This window comes from Oncorhynchus kisutch, linkage group LG22 (genome assembly GCF_002021735.2).
Source record: "Oncorhynchus kisutch isolate 150728-3 linkage group LG22, Okis_V2, whole genome shotgun sequence".
NCBI lineage: Eukaryota > Metazoa > Chordata > Actinopteri > Salmoniformes > Salmonidae > Oncorhynchus > Oncorhynchus kisutch.
In genome coordinates, this window is record NC_034195.2 from 15,511,574 (window position 1) to 15,531,317 (window position 19,744).

The 19,744-nt window shown below is 41.2% G+C and overlaps 1 protein-coding gene and 1 long non-coding RNA gene across 2 annotated transcripts in view; one reads left to right on the forward strand and one right to left on the reverse strand.

Moving 5' to 3' along the window:
- Positions 1–19,744, reverse strand: part of brsk2a (BR serine/threonine kinase 2a) — a 223,244-nt gene that overhangs the window by 63,397 nt on the left and 140,103 nt on the right. Inside the window, exons 9-10 of the mRNA XM_031802186.1 lie at positions 17,064–17,095; positions 1,048–1,212 (exon numbers count right to left, since the gene is read on the reverse strand). Coding sequence (XP_031658046.1) covers positions 1,048–1,212; positions 17,064–17,095 — 197 coding nt within the window. The remainder of the gene's footprint in view (positions 1–1,047; positions 1,213–17,063; positions 17,096–19,744) is intronic.
- LOC116356361 (uncharacterized) lies at positions 6,558–7,199 on the forward strand. Its single transcript, XR_004204880.1, has 2 exons — positions 6,558–6,662; positions 7,163–7,199. It is a non-coding gene; the product is annotated as an uncharacterized LOC116356361 (long non-coding RNA).

Genomic DNA, 19,744 nt, shown 5'->3' on the forward strand with positions numbered 1-19,744 from the left:
GAATAGTAGAGAGGAGAGAAGGGAAATAAAGAAAGGAAAGAGTAAGGAAAGAGAGGAGAGAGGACGGAAGAAAGGGTGAGAAACGAATGAGAGGGCAAATAAGAAAATGGGAGAGAAAGGAAAATGAAGAGGAGAGATAACAGAAAACTGAAGAGCACTTGAAATGTGAAAAAAGGTAACTTTAGGGATGATGCATGGGCCCTTCACAGCGAATCACAACTAAACCTTCAGAGAACCACACTGAAACCTTCACAGGCCCTTAGGAAGGTCATAGGTAACACAATCTCAACACACAACCCCTGCCCTAATGGCATTGCCGCTTTGCTTTATTTGTGACGCTCTAAAATGCTCCAACAGTGAAACAAGCACACAAACTCTTAAAGGTATTCACATGAGCACAAACACACACATTCACACACAAACCCTGCAGTGCAGAAACAGTGTGACCCAGGAGCTTGTTACGCGGAGGTGTGCAGCAGGTGGTATAAGCACTGCTGCCAAAGTCGTGTGATAACAGCAAAGTGACGTATGTCTGCTGACATCCAAAGCAACAGGTTCAAAGGATTTCATAAGAACCCAAGGCCTCTGGAGCTTAGAGACAATTCCCCTCTCCCCTTTCCCTTTCTCCCTCTCCTCCGCTCACCTTCCACAATGTTCACACCTCCATTCAACAACCTTCCCTCTTTCTCCTCTCCTCTGCCTTCTGTGCTCATGTCCTTGAGTCCTTATGGTCCTCTCCTCTCTTCTCCTGTCCTTTCTCTCTTATGTCCCTTCTCATTTTGTACCATCCACCACCCTATCATCTCATCTAATCTTGTCTCCTTCCTTCATCCATCTTTCTCTGATCTTCTTTCCCCCATTGTTCTCCCACCATATCCTAATTTGTCCTCCCCTCCCTCCCTTCTCCCACCTCCATCCTTTCTCACTCCCTCTTCCCCATCCCTTCCATCCATCTTTCCTCACTCTCTCCCGCCCCCCTTTGTTCCACCCTCCTTGCCCCCCTTCCTCCCTCCTCAACCCTCCATCCATCCCTCCTTCACTACTCACTCGTCCGAGAGCAGGTCCTTCATCAGTTTGTTCTTGTCTCTGAAGCAGCCCAGAGAATGCATGCTGTCCAGTACATCCGGATCTATGTCGTCTGTAGAGGGCAGGCTCCGTATAGCCACCTTCCTGGGAACAGGCTGCTCTGGTTCGGGTTCATTCTTACCCCCTCTGAGGAAACAGCATAGAGGGTAGTGTTAGTATAGTGGTGTTGCCACTTGGTACGTGGGAGTGCAGAGTTTAATTCCCTGCTCCTTTATGACCAGAGCTGGTCAAAGTGGGGTACTATATGAGGAATACGGTGCCATTTGGGATGCAAAGCAAACACATTTCCATCAATAAGTGATTTACCCGAATACAAAAGGTCATGTGCAAAATTAAGATGAGGAAATATTGGAGGACTACGGTCGCAAAATTTCAGTAACTTTCCCAAAATTCCCAGGTTTTCCGGAAATCCCAGTTGGACTATTTGAAGAATCAGATGAGAAACGGGAATCATTTAACCTTTTCACACGTGAGTTTCAAATATCTCTAATGGTCCCCAAGCGTGATTACATTTGTATTTATTTATTGATAATATAATTTACAAAAAAAGTTTTAAGTTTTATTTTTTTAAACCAGATACAAACTGTCACGCCCTGGTCGAAGTATTTTGTGTTTATCTTCATTTATTTGATCAGGCCAGGGTGTGGCATGGGTTTTTGTATGTGGTGTGTATGTATTGGGATTGTAGCTTAGTGGGGTGTTCTAGTTAAGTCTATGGCTGTCTGAAGTGGTTCTCAATCAGAGGCAGGTGTTTATTGTTGTCTCTGATTGGGAACCATATTTAGGCAGCCATATTCTTTGAGTGTGTCGTGGGTGATTGTCCTTAGTGTCCTTGTTACTGTCTCTGTGTTTGCACCAGATAGGACTGTTTCGGTTTTCATTACGTTCTTTGTTTTTGTAGTGTTTGTATTGATTCGTGTTTTACGTTTGTTTATTAAACATGGATCGCAATCTACACGCCGCATTTTGGTCCGACTCTCCTTCACCACAAGAGAACCGTTACACAAACATACATATACAAACATCAATTTACAGACGCACACAAACAATTAATTTTTTTATTTTTTATTTTACCTTTATTTAACCAGGCAAGTCAGTTAAGAACACATTCTTATTTTCAATGACGGCCTGGGAACAGTGGGTTAACTGCCTGTTCAGGGGCAGAACGACAGATTTGTACCTTGTCAGCTCGGGGGATTGAACTCGCAACCTTCCGGTTACTAGTCCAACGCTCTAACCACTAGGCTACGCTGCCGCCCCATCTCATTTGCCCAGATCTGCATGCTCACAACCCGATCCCTATTGCCTGCATTATTGTTTGCCACAAATTGTACCAATTTGTTTTTCTCAGTCTCCCTGGTCACCATCGCTATTTCAATAATAAATCATTTGCTTTTTGCATTGTGTTAATGATGGTGGATTAAATGATTTCCAAGTGTTTAGTATATGTTTTCTCAAGATGAGAAGAGAATTATCCAGTCCATTGGGTATCTCACTACACTCCCATATGCTATGTCTTGAAATATGCAGACAGATGGATTAAAAGTAAGTTAACATTGTAATACTTCTGATGGCCAACAATTCTAGCTCCGCCCACAAGTTTTGGACTTCATAGAATTCCCAGAAGGCATGGGTTACTGAGTCATTGTTAGTTTTACACTTAAAACATGACCAGAGAATCTTGTTTCTCATGGTCTGAGAGTCCTTGAGGTGCCTTTTGGCAGACTCCTCTTTAAATGTTCAAGAATTATAATTTGTTTATGTACATTGACTCTTGCAAGAGAACCACATCTGCTGACTTTAAGTGTTCGAGAACCATAAGCTTTTTTAGCCCATGCACATTCCATGTGATAAGTTGTATTGTGTTGTTCTTTACTTGTATAGAATCAAAGTTAACCTTATGTCACGCCCTGGTCTAAGTATTTTGTGTTTTTCTTCATGTATTGGGTCAGGCCAGGGTGTGGCATGGGGTTTTTGTATTGTGGTGTGTTTTGTCTTGGGGTTTTGGTGTGTATGTATTGGGATTGTAGCTAGTGGGGTTATCTAGCAAAGTCTATGGCTGTCTGGAGTGGTTCTCAATCAGAGGCAGGTGTTTATCGTTGTCTCTGATTGGGAACCATATTTAGGCAGCCATATTCGTTGCATTTGTCGTGGGTGATTGTCCTTAGTGTCGTTGTTCCTATCGCTTTGTTTATTTACACAAGTATAGGCTGTTTTGGTTTTCGTTACGTTCTTTGTTTTGTAGTGTTTTGTGTTTATTCGTGTTTCACGTTGTTCATTAAACATGGATCGCAATCTACACGCTGCATTTTGGTCCGACTATCCTTCACACCTAGAAAACCGTAACACCTTATCTGTTCCATCTATTATTGAAGAACTAAGTAAAACATTTTTAGCAGATATGGCATTTGAGAGTGGTGGGCATTCCTTAGAATGGGATCATCATAGTATAAATTCATAGTTATTGTAAACATTACATATATAGAGTGTGGGAATGTGGGCTGAGCAGACATGTATCAAGACAAAGAAATGCACAGAAAAACAAAATAAAGCAAAGTACATATCTGTACTGCCTTTTTTTTGCCTAATGGTACAAAACGAAATACAGTATGTGGATACATACATTGTACATGCATTTGAAGAAAGACCACTTAAGCCACTTAGGTACTGTGCTTGGTTTGTTTTACCGTAAAAATTAAGGTATAGTGGCTAGTGGGGGTGTACTTGGGGTGAAATGGGATGAGTGGGGGCACAACACACTCCCCAGAAAAGTGTCTGATGTCCTCCCAGTCACTCCATCCCAATTCTAGATTTGTGTAGTTCTGAGTAAAGTCTCTAAAGACCAAAAGCCGTAATAAATTCCTGACAACTGGCCTCTGAACCTTCAAAATGCTTAATAAGATGGACCTATGCAACCAAGGACACTCAAGGCACAGGGAAGCCTACATGCATCTCAAACAAAGACACTGAGCCAACTAAGACCATTGAGGATACAACCAACTCTGCCACATTGAAGGCTCTGAATCAACTAACTTTGATGCAGGCAATGGTCAAACAAGCAGTTAAGGAATCCCTGGAGGGACTGCTTTTGGGAGAATTTAAATCACTTAAGGATACGTGTTCTGTGAAAAGTAATTTTGCCACGTATTTATGTCATGTTGGATAAAAACAAGTGGCTGACATAATGGGACAGGACTTGGGACGTGCATCCCTGTTTTGGATTCTCCTGATTTTTGAGAATTTGAGTTCCTACCAGCCAAAGCGAACGGTTGAAGCTATAGACTTCCCGTCTTGTGGGTGGTTACCCTTTTTGTTTATTTTATTGTTAAACCCCAGCTGTCAGAGTTTGTTCAGAAATATGAATAATGGTGCGCAAATATTTTTTCCTGTTTGTATTGAAGTAGGTGTTTTTTAAATGTAATTTGTTGTTTGTTTTTGTCATACACTTATCCATACATTCTATATGACAAAGGTTTTTAATGAACCGTGAGCTCATCTTAATGTTGTTAAATTCCCATGGTTTAAATTCCGCTATCAAGTGTACCAAATGCTTAGAATACATCAGATGTAAAAACTTTGATATTGCCCTAATACAAGAAACCCACCTAAAACATTCTGATGTCTATAGAATCCAAAAGAGATAATTTTAAATGTGTTGCTCACTCCTTATCCACTAACAAAACAAAAGGTGTTTTAATATTATTTGATAGAAAACTGTGTTCAGGTTGAGGCTTCTGATAATGATGATACAGGACGTTTTGTATTTGTGACTATGGTTATAAATCACTCTAAGATGTGTCTTGACTTTACTTTCATTAATCTGATGACTTATTTATTTAATCAACTAACTATGTTTAATTGTTACCCGATTAAATTAATCATGTAACAATGAACTTATTATGATTTGGGGCACCACAGAAGAGGTTGTTTAAAGAGCTACCATCTCCCGAATTAAACTCTATAAGGTATATCTATTTCGGGGGGCGCTATTTAAATTTTTGGATGAAAAACGTTCCCATTTTAAACAAGATATTTTGTTACGAAAAGATGCTCGACTATGCATATAATTGACAGCTTTGGAGAGAAAACACTCTGACGTTTCCAAAACTACAAAGATATTGTCTGTGAGTGCCACAGAACTGATGTTACAGGCGAAACCCAGATAAAAATCCAATCAGGAAGTGCCGCTTTTTAAAAAACTGCCTCATGCCAATGCCTCCTTATATGGCTGTGAAGGAGCTAGGAGTCAGCTTACGTTTTCCACGTTTTCCCCAAGGTGTCTGCAGAATTGTGACGTCTTTTTAGGCATTTCCATTGGAGAATGGCTGTAAGAGACCATATAGGGCGAGTGGACGCATGGTGTCTCCGGGAGAAAACCTTGCGTAAAATACTGAGGTATCCATTTTTCCAATCGTTTCTTATGAGAAACCATCTGCCTCCACGGATATATTATCGAATACATATGTTAAATACACCTTGAGGATGGATCCTAAACAACGTTTGCCTGTTTCTGTCGATATTATGGAGCAAATTTTGAAAAAAGTTTGGCGTTATAGATTAAGTATTTTCGGTCGATTTCTCAGCCAAGCAGGATGAGAAATCGTAAAACTAAAAAAATATTCTTTTTGGAAAAAAGGAACATTTGCTATCTAACTGGGAGTCTAAGCTTGTGTTTCAATGTATTTATTTCATTTCATTTGCGATTTTCATGAATAGGAAACGTTGCGTTATGGTAATGCACTTGAGGCCATGATTACGGATACGGGATTGCTCGTCGCTAGAGGTTAAACAGTCATCTTCTCATCATTCTGAACAGTCATAACCGTATCACCTGCAAAAACCCCAGCCTTACTCATGACTCAGTACTACACAGATTGGTTTAATGATTTATTTACTAGCTAACTAAATAACAGGAAAACATACATATCCCTATTTTTTTACACAACTTTCAGCAAAGTTGAAATTATTTTTATAGTTTAAAATACAGATACAGCCACATCCCCTCAGTCACTTTGGGAGGTGTCAAAATTGTTTTTGAGGGGAAACTGTACCTTGTTTGCCTCACATCTTAATTCAACTCAGTGTAAAAGTAGTAGACCTGGAAAAACAGATTGTGCTTGTTGAAAATGAGCATAAACAAACATTAATATCACATGACCAGGCAGAAATTAATGATACGTTTAGGCATTTTTATTTCCAAATATATACGTCAGAGGTAGACCCTGAACATAGTAAGATGACACACATTGGACCTTCCCAAAAATCTACAGAGAGAAATCTGGATTCCTTGACTCCCCACTTCCTCTTGAAGAACTCAAGAATGTATTAACATCTATGAAAACATCTATCACCATGACTTGATGGTTTCCCTCCTGAGCGGTTTCTTGAAATATGGGATATTGTGGGGCCACTAATTCTTGGTTCTAGCAATCATGCATTAAAACATGGAGAATTCCATAGAGACCAAAACACCTATCTCAACTCTATAAAAGGAGGAAATTGCCATCGCCTGATCTCGCTGATTTCTCTTCCTTGACTCCATCTGATCCAGAAGTTCTGTGCGTCCATGAATCCACGTAAGTCCACTGACTATGTTACCTTTCATCTGAATTATCTGTGGCGATCGGGAGAGTGGGCCATTCAGTTATTGTTAATAGTTATTACCGCGGAGCGTGGCTTGGAGTGCAGCTTCAAACATATTGTGTAATGTGAACTGTCAATGATCACGGCCCTACAGATCCTCATAGGCCAATTATGCAATCAATATAGTTCATGTGTATTGAAATTAATTATATGTACACATGAAGACAATTGAAAGAGTGAAATGAGAAACGTCATTGTTTGCTAACTGATTGACTTTGATCATGGGGATTATAGATTGTATCACCATTCACTGTTTGTATTCTTTCATAATTTATGATAAATAGTTACGAGCCTAAATGACTCGCGGATGATTACTATTGACTTCTTAATGAACTGGACTGTTGAATTCCCTAAATTATGTTAATAATGAATATGATTTGATTATGAATTTGATTGGATACATGTTATTTGTTTCCTTTGTGATGCAGCACAGACTACTCAGTAAATATACCACTTTATGGTTAAAGGAATTCCTGCCTCAGTCTCATCCATTCCTCTGTCACCTGACACGTGACCACCTGTTCACCTTCACTGTCAGTCATCCTACCTGTCCAGCTACCCACACAGATTCCACTAATCTTTCACCTTGAGAGTATTCTGCAATGATTCTATTGCAGCTTCTTGGAGAGAGATAGAGGAAGCACTTGTTGCACTGCATAGACTTACATATTTAAAAAAATCCGGTATCAAGGTAAAAACAGCATTCAAAAAATTTGGTTAAATTATTTCCAACTCACTACAAATATGGTACTACGCTGAGAAACATATAGGCAACACTAAGACGTTCTGTGAATCTTCTTCGATATTGCATAACCATAACCTGCTGACAAACAATAAACCTTTTCTGTACCCATTGTGGGCGGATAAGGGTAACATGTTTTGGGAATGTCCTGTGGTGTCCCAATTCGGGTCACATGTTCCACAGTTCCTTACAAAACTTATGGGTTTCCCTGTAAACAAAGATGCACCTTTATTTTTGTTCAATGATGACTCTTCATTTGTACTGCAACTGGTTCAGAAAGAAATAATTTATGCGGGGTTAAAAAGGTTATGATTAGTGCTTGGATTACCCCTCCAATCCTCTTGACTCAAACATGTTCATCATATTTTCAAGATATTGTTCGTATAGAGCGATCAGTGGCCGTGATAAACAAAGCTTGGGCAAATACAGTTGATGCATAGGGATGTATAATGTATATCTCTATCAGATATCAACAACTCTTGACCACCACTTCCGCCGAAGTCGGTCCCTCTCCTTGTTCGGGCGGCGTTCGGCGATCGACGTCATAGGCTTTCTAGCTACCGCCGATCCATTTTTCATTTTCCATTTGTTCTGTCTTTGTCTTTCACACCTGGCTTCACTCAACCAATTACTTGTTTATTATTTAACCCTCTGTTCCCCATGTTTGGTTTGTGAGTGATTGTTCTTTGTACATCGGTCCTTTTTCTGGGCTCGTTATGTTGGTGTATTTTGTGTATTTTGAGTAAAATACGTTGATTACTCAATTCTGTTGTCCTGACCATTACAGTGTGGGACTGTTGGGAAATGGCAATTAAAGACAAGTACACTGAATTCATAGTGTCAAACGCCTAATTAGACCCAATCACCATCTCTTTAAAATAAATGACTAAATATAGTCCAGTTTGTAACACTCTCTATGAAATGGGCTTTTACATTATGCGTAATTGAATGCAGTGAGTTTTAAAATGATTGATGAATGTCCATTTTAAAGTGGTTTAAAGTCATAATGTAAGGGTTTTCTTCTGGTGAAAGAGAGGCGGACCAAAATGCAGCGTGGTTCGTTTTGTACATCTTTAATAAAGATGAAAACAATCTACAAAACAAGAAACGTGGAAAAAAAAATAATAAACTGTCCTATCTGGTGCCACAAAGACAGGAACAATCACCCACAAGAGACCTAAAGAATATGGCTGCCTAAATATGGTTCCCAATCAGAGACAACGATAAACACCTGCCTCTGATTGAGAACCACTCTAGGCAACCATAGACTTACCTAGAGTACTACTCTAACCATAATCCCATACCTACAAACAACCCCAGACAAAACAAACCACATAAATCCCCATGTCACACCCTGGCCTAACCAAAATAATACCAAAAACACAGAATACTAAGGCCAGGGCGTGACACGTAAAAATGTTGATGACAGTAGTGTGATAAAATAAAGAAAATATACTTTTTGAAAATAATGGACCAAAACACCAACAAATCTCAAAATTGATAGGTAGATGCAAAAAAGTCATTTCAGCCTGTTGTGCCTGGCCTTAAGGCATTAATACAAATGGTTGATACCTTATAAGGTCATAAGGCCCAGGGGCATCAGCTTAGGGAGGCCTACAGGTCTGACCTGGAGACCTCTGGGGAAGCAGCTAGGGAAGCAGAAACAGTTATAGGGTCTCAGGAACCCAAAGATTGGTATTAACTCAGGCCCGACACTAGAGATTCTAGTATAAGTCCTCATTACATCCACCATTGCGTGTGTGTGCTTACAAATGTAGTAAGAGCACATGCCACGGGCAATGAAACCAAGGATCATGGTAGCATTCAAAATACTGTCAGGCATTGTCCATGAGCGGGACTGATTATCAGGCCGTCATTAGAAGACTAAGATCAAAGACCATCTGTCCCTCAAAGAATTTGGTCTTGAGCAGTAGGTTCAAGAGTGTGCTTCACATCGCTTCGCAATTTCAATCTCTGTGTCCAGTCTATCCCTGGGGAGTTGGTACAGCGCTAGGTCTTCTTTGTGGACAATTAGTCCCTCTGGCTCGTTAACAAAGACTGTCTAGTTTGGAATGGCATGTTGGGTGATTGAGTCATGACTGTCCTACAGGAGGTCATGGAAGTGGAGGTGCAGTGAAGGCTGCTGAGGAGAGGAGAGCTCATTATAATGTCTGGAACGGAACAAATGGAATGGCATCAAACAGATGGAGACCATGTATTTGATACCCTTCCACCTATACTCCAGCCATTACCATGAGCCCGTCCTCCCCAATTAAGGTGCCACCAACCTTCTGTGCGGAGGTGAATGGTGTGTTAACAAGCCACATGTCTCTACCATCTCCACCTGAATGGTGGTCACATCATCCCTGGTTGTCAGTCTTGCACGGCAGCGCTCATCACTGGCTAAGGGTTTAAGAATAGTGTCTTGGAAATTCTTTCCCACATGTTGCAACCTAAGTGACTGGGCCTTCAGCTGTTGTTGGATTAGGGCCAGCTCATCTGTTAGTTCTCTAACATTCTTTTTGACAGTGGCCAGACTGACTGTATTGATGGCAGTGGTACCTAAAAAGAGGAGTGTCCCTACCGCTGCCCCTATTGAGAGTAAAGCTCCAAAGAATCGCATCTGGGCTCTGCTAATCCTGGTGAATTTTTTCAGTTGTGCCAACATGTGATCGATGTCTAGCAGGGCATGCTTAAAGGAAAAATCCACCCAAAATCACTCATTCCTTTAATTTATAGTGCCAAATTACACTAATATGTGAGAACAATATTGTTTGTGAACAAATGTTTCATTTTAGCATTACAATAAGGTTGGTAGCAATATGAAAAATTGTTGTAGCTCAAGTCGACCACAAAATCCACAATGCAATGCTCTTTCTACGGACTGGCTGGCTAGCTAGCTAGCAAGCAAACGTAGCTACACACAATAATACCAAAGACAATATCAGTATGTAAAGTAGATAGTTGACTGTAAAATCGTCTAAACAATCCCACCATGTTCAATCGACAGATTGATGTGCCTCACAGAGTGGAGCCTGACATTCGCATTGGCAGATATACTTTTGAGGAGATGGGAAACATTGCCCATGCTACGCCAATGGGCCGCACGGTGCATACTGAGCGATTCTGGGACAAGGAGCGCTCTTCTTCAAGGAGTGAATGGGAATCTATTGGGTGCTAGCTCAAAAACACAACATTAGCACAGATTGTCAACAAGAAGTACAACATTACAAATCTTTTCAGAGATCTGACATAATTAACTTGCTCTCTGTAATATCCTATAGCTTTGAAATCGTGACATTATGTATTTTCAAGGAAAATAGGCATGTTTCACAACATATACACTGACTATGAGAAGATCTATCTGGGGGATAGGGCTGCTAAACTAATAGTCACGCAATCTCTTCTCATAGTCAGTGTATATGTTGAGAAACATGCCTATTTTCCCCTTAAAGTTGGTGCCGACAGAGAGGACAGTCTCGCTTCTAGTCCTTAGGAAACTTTGCAGTATTTTGTTTTTTTATGTATTATTTCTTACATTGTTAGCCCAGAAAATCTTAAGGGTTATTATATACAGCCGGGAAGAACTATTGGAGATCAGAGCGATGTCAATTTACAAGCACTACAACCAGGAATACGCTTTGTCTGCACCACCCAGGGCATTTGAACTGATTCCAGAGGCCTACCAGAAACTACCCCGCCGGAGAAGAGGGAGACAGAACGGTCTTCTGGTCAGACTTCGTATGCGCGCACACCACCCACCGCTACCGAGTATATTACTCGCTAATGTCCCATCTCTAGACAACAAGGTAGACCAAATTAGGGCAAGGGTTGCTTTCCATAGAGACATCAGGGATTGTAACATACTCAGTTTCACAGAAACATGGCTCTCTCGGGATATGCTGTCGGTGCGTCGCTTCTCTCCGGGAAGAAGAAGAAGGGTGTATGTTTCATGATTAAACACTCATGGTGTAATTGTAACAACATACAGGAACTCAAGTATTTTTGTCCACCTGACCTAGAATTCCTCACAATCAAATGTCGACCACTTTATCTCCCAAGAGAATTCTCTTTACTTATTGTCACAGCCGTGTATATCCCTCCTCAAGCCGATACCACGACGGCCCTCAAGGAACTTCACTGGACATTTTGCAAACTGGAAACCATAGATCCTGAGGCTGCATTTATTGTAGCTGGGGATTTTAACAAAACAAATTTGAGAACAAGGCTACCTAAATACTATCAGCACATCGACTGTAACACTCGCGCTCGAAAAACACTGGACCACTGTTACTCTAACTTCCGCAATGCATATAAGGCCCTCCCCGCCCTCCTTCCTGCAAATCTGACCATTACTCCATTTTGCTTCTCCCTTCCTATAGGCAGAAACTCAAACAGGAAGTTCTCGGACTAAGGACTATTCTGGTCTGACCAATCGGAATCCACGCTTTGTTAATGTAATTTAATTTTGCCAATCAATTGAAAACCCTTAATCTATTTTATGAGAATTTCTAAGATTTCTTGTTTGCCTAAAATAGATGCAGACCAGTCTTTCAACAATAGGTAATATAATTTATTCTCGGAGCGCGCTCCCACTTAATTACGAGCAACAGTTTATATACAGATCATGACGTCATTTCATTGCTTTAACAGAATCCCCTCCTCTCGACCGGGACAAAGTGAGGTGAAAAGTTCATTCTAACACACTCCCAGGTAACTTTTGACCCCTCAACATTATCGATCACCACTGAGCTGACAGTTTTAATTAACAGAAAACCTAGGAATGCACTCACTGCTTTATCTAAAAACCCCAGAGCTAAGTTTCTGTAGGTTCAACGTTAGGTTAACGACCTTATTTGTATACACAGTCCCCAACCCATTCGTTTCTTCCTAGTTGGAATGGTGTTCATTAACTTTAATTACTCCTTGTCCGTGTCACACAATCCCTTCTTATGAACTCATATTGTTAATTAGATATAATAAAACAGAGTATAAGCTTACTTAGTAACAATTCTATTTAAAATGGGGATATTGTTTATTAATTTATTCATAATAAATCCAACACGCTTCAAGATTGTTTTGATCACATAGACTGGGATATGTTCCGGGTAGCCTCAGAGAATAATATTGATCTTTCCTCTGATTCGGTGAGTGAGTTTATAAGGAAGTTTATAGGAGATGTTGTACCCACTGTGACTATTAAAACCTACCCTAACCAGGAATAGTGGACAGATGGCGGCATTCGCGCAAAACTGGGAATATGGCCAAATACAAACAGTGTAGTTATTCTCTCCGCAAGGCAATCAAACAAGTGAAATGCCAGTATAGAGACAGTGGATTCGCAATTCAACGGCTCAGACACAAGACATATGTGGCAGGATCTACAGACAGTCACAGACTACAAAAGAAAAACCAGCCACGTCAAGGACATCGACGTCTTGCTTCCAGACAAACTAAACACCTTCTTTGCCCACTTTGAGGATAATATAGTGCCACCGACACGGTCCGCTAAAAAGGACTGTGGGCTCTCCTTCTCCAAGGCCAAAGTGAGTAAGACATGTAAATGTGTTAACCCTCGCAAGGCTGCCGGCCCAAACGTCAGCATAGCTGCATCCTCAGAGCATGTGCAGACCAGCTAGCTGGTGTGAACCTCTTGAGCTTAGGGGGGCGCTATTTCATTTTTGGATAAAAAGACGTTCCCGTTTTAAGCTCAATATTTTGTCACAAAAAGATGCTCGACTATGCATGGAATTGATAGCTTTGGAAAGAAAACACTCTTACGTTTCCAGAACTGCAAAGATTTTCACTGTGAGTGCCCCAGAACTCATGCTACAGGCGAAACCAAGATGTTTCTGCAACCAGGAAATGAACACGATTTCTGAGGCTCCGATTTGCATTATCTCCTTATATGGCTGTGAATGCGACAGGAATGAGCCTACCCTTTCTATCGTTTCCCCAAAGGGTCTGGAGCATTGTGACGTATTTGCAGGCATATCATAGGAAGATTGACCATAAGAGACTACATTTGCCAAGTGTCCGCACGGTGTCCTGCGTGGAAATTGGTGCGCAAAACTCAGCTGCTGGTATTTTTCCATGGGATTCTGAGAAAAACCATGCTTCCACGAACGGCATATCAATGAAGAGATATGTGAAAAAACACCTTGAGGATTGATTCAAACAACGTTTGCCATGTTTCGGTCGATATTATGGAGTTAATTCGGAAAAAAGTTCGACGTTTTGGTGACTGAATTTTCGGTTCGTTTCGGTAGCCAAATGTGTAGCAACAAAACGGAGCGATTTGTCCTACACAAAGAATCTTTCAGGAAAAACTGGACATCTGCTATGTAACTGAGAGTCTCCTCATTGAAACATCTGAAGTTCTTCAAAGGTAAATTATTTTATTTGATTCCTTTGCTGGTTTTTGTGAAAATGTTATGTGCTAAATGCTACGCTAAATGCTAAGCTAGCCATCAACACTCTTACACAAATGATTGATTTTCTATGGTTCAAAAGCATATTTTGAAAATCTGAGATGACAGTGTTGTTAAGAAAAGGCTAAGCTTGAGAGCAGGCATATTTATTTCATTTCATTTGCGATTTTTAGAAATCGTTAACGTTGCGTTATGGTAATGAGCCTGAGGGTGTAGTCACGCTCCCGGATCCGGTATCGGTAGGATCAAGAAGTTAATGGATATATTCAATCTCTCCCTATCCCAGTCTGCTGTCCCCACATGCTTCAAGATGGCCACCATTGTTCCTGTACCCAAGAATGCAAAGGCAATTGAACTTCTGTCATCATGAAGAACATTCAAGTCAAGGATCATATCACCTCCACCTTACATATCACCCTAGACCCACTTCAATTTGCTTACTGCCCCAATAGATCCACAGACGACGCAATCACCATCACATTGCCCTATCCCATCTGGACAAGAATAATTCCTATGCAAGAATGCTGTTCATTGACTAAAGGTCAGCATTCAACATCATAGTACCCTCGAAGCTCATCATTAAACTTGAGGCCCTGGGTCTCAACTCCGTCCTGTGCAATTGGGTCCTGGACTTCCTGACGGGCCGCCCCCATGTGGTGAAGGTAGGAAACAACAACTCCACTTCGCTGATCCTCAACACTGGGGCACCATTATTTTTTTATTTTTTTATTTTATTTTACCTTTATTTAACCAGGCAAGTCAGTTAAGAACATATTCTTATTTTCAATGACGGCCTGGGAACAATGGGTTAACTGCCTGTTCAGGGGCAGAACGACAGATTTGTACCTTGTCAGCTCGGGGGTTTGAACTCGCAACCTTCCGGTTACTAGTCCAATGCTCTAACCACTAGGCTACGCTGCCGCCCCTAATGGTGCATGCTCAGCCCCCTCCCATACTCCCTGTTCACCCATGACTGTGTGGCCATGCACACCTCCAACTTCATTGCCAAAAATGACGAGACAGGTGAGGGCTCTCGGAGTTGGTGTCAGGAAAATAACCTCTCACTCTACATAAATTGGTCAACAGTCTGCTGGGTGGTGCGTTATACATTCCTACATTCAGTGGATTCCTATCTCCTTTCCATGACATCTCTAGCAACGGCACCATGCAATGCACACTGGACTGAAGAGGCAGGTGGCATGTGCTAGACCCTCCTTTAAATGAAACATTTCTCGAGGTAGGAATATTGCAAAATATGGTCCATGGCTCATTCGAAAAAATACACCCTCCCGTTAAGGCATATGCCGGTATTGAAATCTGACATGTATGGATAGACGTTTTCGCTATCTAAAAGTCATCCTATTAACTTCCAGTGTAGTGAGAGCGACTAACACAGTGCTATGTCATACTGGACGGATGTCTGCCTGCTTGAACACCAATAACTCAGATACACATGAAAACATGAAATGACCCAGGAAATCGATAGAACATCACGCAGAGATGCACAAAAACAATATAACATTCAAAAAGGGTGAACCTTTAACTGCTTGTCCGGTCCAATCAGTCCCAGACCAACTCAAGTGTGCACTGGGGGGAATGTGTTTGCGGTACACCTCTGCGTCTAGGCGGATGTACACTCTCTGGTTCGCAGCGCAGGAAGATATCCACTGGGGATCCGCTTGTTAGTACATATGGTTGTTTGGATTCGACAAGGAAGCAGAGTGCAACGATCAGCCAAAGGAATCCCATCCTAATCTGGATTGAATTCCAGGGATAAAATACACTCTTGCGTTCTCTGTTGTTAGGGTGCTCACCATGCTCAAAGGGATATTCAATGTCTGCTGAAAATCTGTCATTCTACCCCTGAACAATGCAGTTAACCCACTGTTCACCGGTAGGCCGTCATTGTAAATTTGTTCTTAACTGACTTGCCTAGTTAAATAAAAAAAGAAAAAAAGAATTGCGAGACATTGGAAAACCTCCCTGGTCTTTGTGATTGAATCTGTGTTTCACTGCTCGACAGAGGGACCATACGTCATGTGACTTGTTAAGCAAATTTTGCCTCCTGAACTTATCTAGGCTTGCAATAACAACGTGGTTGAATACTCTTTGACTCAAGACATTTCATCTTTTCATTTGTAATTCATTTTTAAACATTTCGACAAACATAATTCCACTTTGACATTATCGGATATTGTGTGTAGGCCAGTGACACAAAATCTCAGTTGAATCCATTTTAAATGCAGGCTGTAGCACAACAAAATGTGGAAGAAGTCAATGGGTGTGAATACTTTCTGAAGGCTCTGTATGTTGTTAGAATTTTGATATCACAAACAGAATTAGCATCATAAGCAGTTTTAAGTGGAAACAAAAATTTCCGCCACCCCCCCATTCACCGCCAGTCATTAACTTTCATTTATCTTCCTACAGAGTCACATTCAGGTAAGACATTTTGATTCCTATATGGTATCAGACAGCAAATTCTGAGGTTTCCAAAACACTTACCTTCATCAAGTAACTCTCGAAATTAAAATAATGAACTCTATTTAAACTTTTTCCAAGATTAACCGCTGTTCCATGCCCTCCACATGTGAGGCAGCAGATTGCCTACAGTAACATAAACTTATAAAAATGCCATTGTGTTCTATGATTTTTTTTTTTTTACCCTAGACCTTTAGAAACACAAGCAAAATATTATTTTGCTGATAGCATGAATGAAACGTATATATTAGACTGTTCCAATGTTGCAGTCAAAGTGATTGTTCATTCCCTCGAGGCCCGGCTTCTCTAGTGTTTCTTTCTCTCTATCTCTCCTCTGCTCTCTCTCCCCATTATCATCTCCCTCTCCCTCCGAAGCCAGTAGATGTGTTGGATCTCTGTCCTTGCTGCTGATATGGCAAGGCCATTCATCAGAAAAGACGCACACACACGCGCAAAAGCACTCACACAAAAACAAACTTTTCTCTAATGCGTGCTTCCCGCACCCTTGCTTCCTCCTCTTAACCCAGACCAACTGAGACATCCCTCCCTCCCATCACCCTCGTCTCCCCACCTTTGACTACTTTTATCCAATTTATCCTAACTCTTCCTTTGTCCCTTTGAAATCCCGAATCACAGAGAGAACATTAGGATGAAAAGAGAGAAAAGAAAAGTACACTCACATGTACCAGTTGTGCTTCTGAATCTGTTCTAACTGTAGGAGAGAAAGAAAGGAGAAATGTAAACACACAAGCCATTTACACATACACAAGCCATTTACACATACACAAGTCTGGTCATTTTCATCCGGGCACCCAGTAGCAAAATGCTTTAAAACGTTTTGGAAAAATAAAATGTGCATTTCTTATTGGACACAAGTAGCTCCCTGTTTCAGACTGTTGCCTAAAAAACACTACCCATTTCATGAGTAATCAAACAAAATTATCACAACATTATCGATTTTCAAAGATAATACAATATTACAGTTTTTCTCAATTGCTAAAACACTAAAACCCATTGACTGAACAAAGACTCATTTAGCTAATTATGCAGTCTGTTGTCAATACCTTAAACCATTTCACATGGTAAAACACAATTTGCAGATCTCACTTAGACTTTTCAGCAAAACTAGAAACACATTCTCATTCTCAAAACACATTCTGCACTCTAATGCACATTTCATCCATACTGGTAAACACGAGTGGCAACAATCAAATACAAATAGAGAACATATGTCATTGATTGAACACAACCACTCAAAATTGATTTAACCTGTTTCAAATGATGCGACACAACCAATATAAGTCAGTTCAGAGAGCAAACAGGTTGTTGAAGGAGGGATGGTGAAAGTCTGAGAATGGATACTGTAGTACAGTGCAGTAGGCTGTATACTGTACAATGGACACATTTTATGGCCCTGAACATTGTGCTTTCCATTTATTAACAGTACAGATTTTGACTGGTTGCAGGTTCATATCAATAAAGAACAAGAATTACAGTATCACAGAGACAAAGGACAAATTTGTGAGATGCAGGGTACAGTACTATAAAAATAGGGGTACAAGGAGGAGGAAGAACAAAAAACAAAATTGCAAAGAGCAAAGCAGAGTAGTAATTTCTGATCCATTTTGAGCTACTATGATAGAACATGTTTTCGTTCATCAAAAGACAATGACGGAAAAATATGAATATTTTTTTTTGATTAAAAATGTACTTCTCCCTGAGAATTGTATGTTTTGAGAGAGAGAGAGAGAGAGAGAGAGAGAGAGAGAGAGGTTTTGAGTTTTAAATACTCTTTATTGGGTCTGGGGGCCCACCACACAATAAATACTACAAAATAAATAATAATAATAAATAATACAAAACCAAAGTTACACATCAATTAAAAACACAACTCCAAATCCTCCTCCACAGTAACTACACACAACAGCCTCTGAATACCCCATATACTCAAAAACAGATTGATATTGTTGACAAGTTTATAATAGGCAAACTCAACCCTTAGTCTCGCTGCCAACATTCCCACCACATCCACAGACCCCTGTCCCCGAATGCTGTTCTTTCGGGTCTTCCATATCGCTAATTTTGCTGCCCCTAACACAAAATTAAGCAACACAACTACACCCTTTTGACTGAACCTGTACTTTGGCCCAAATATATACAGTTGGGGAGAGAAACCAATCAGTGATCAGTTCAATCATCCCAACCAACCTGGGACACAGTAAAAACAGATGTGAAAGAGATTCAGACTCAGCACAGAATGGACACCCCTCCCCAACAGTAGGATCCAGGTGTACCAGATGCATGTTAGTGGCTATAGCTCCATGTATTATCCTCCATTGGAGGTCAGCTATCCTCTTATCAATAGGCAGTTTGTATAATGATCGCCAACAGCCATTTGGAGAGGCACCTGGACCAAGCACATCCGCCCACCTCGTCGATTTTACCCCTTCCAGGGAAGAGGCATGGGACACCTTTACACATATTCTGTACATGGCCTTCTTTCCCACCTCCTTGAACTCCCCCAGCTCCGGGGTATCGAAGGAAAGCAGCATCCCCACGTCCTCTTCAAATGCCCCCATCGCAGCACTAACAATCAGTGCAGGGAACACATAATCCAGACCCTCCTTCCACCGATCAGAATTGGAAGTGTCAGTCACATACTGTAGATGAAGCACTGGCAAGGAGTCGCAGACCTCATCGATGACCTTCCTCAGTAGGCGAGATGATCGGATCCCCGCTCTTTCTCCCAGCTCCTCCAATCTGCCCCTGCTCCGCATCAGATGACCCAGCTTGGTACACCCCACACCTAACAGGCATGAACGTAGGCTAGCTGAACCCAGAACACGGAACTGGATGGCATTGTTATGAAAAAGAGGCTCTTCAAAAAGCCACATCCCTGGTGGCGTGCAGGCCTTATGGGACTTGACAAAGACTCTCCAAGCCTGCATAACAGACTCATAAAATGGAGTCAGGCCAGTCAAATCACCCCCCTCCAGGTTTAAGAGGAAAAGATGCTTGTCTAAGCCCAAACAGCCCGCTCTCCTCATCAATATGTAGGCTGTTTTGACCCAGCTAGAACAGTCTCTGTACAACAATCTCTGGGCTGCTTGGAGCCGGAAAGCCGTGATCCTAGAGGAAATGTCCACCAGGCCTTGCCCACCCTCGTGCAGTGGCAGGTACAGGGCTGCAGCTTTAATCCAGTGTTGTCCAGACCAGAAGAAATTGACAAGGGTCCTCTGAAGCTCTTGTATCAGACCCTTTGGTGGCTGTAAAATCATTAGTCTGTGCCACAGGGTAGAAGCAGCAAGATTATTAGCTACCAGGACACGTCCCCTATAAGACAGCTGGGGCAACACCCATT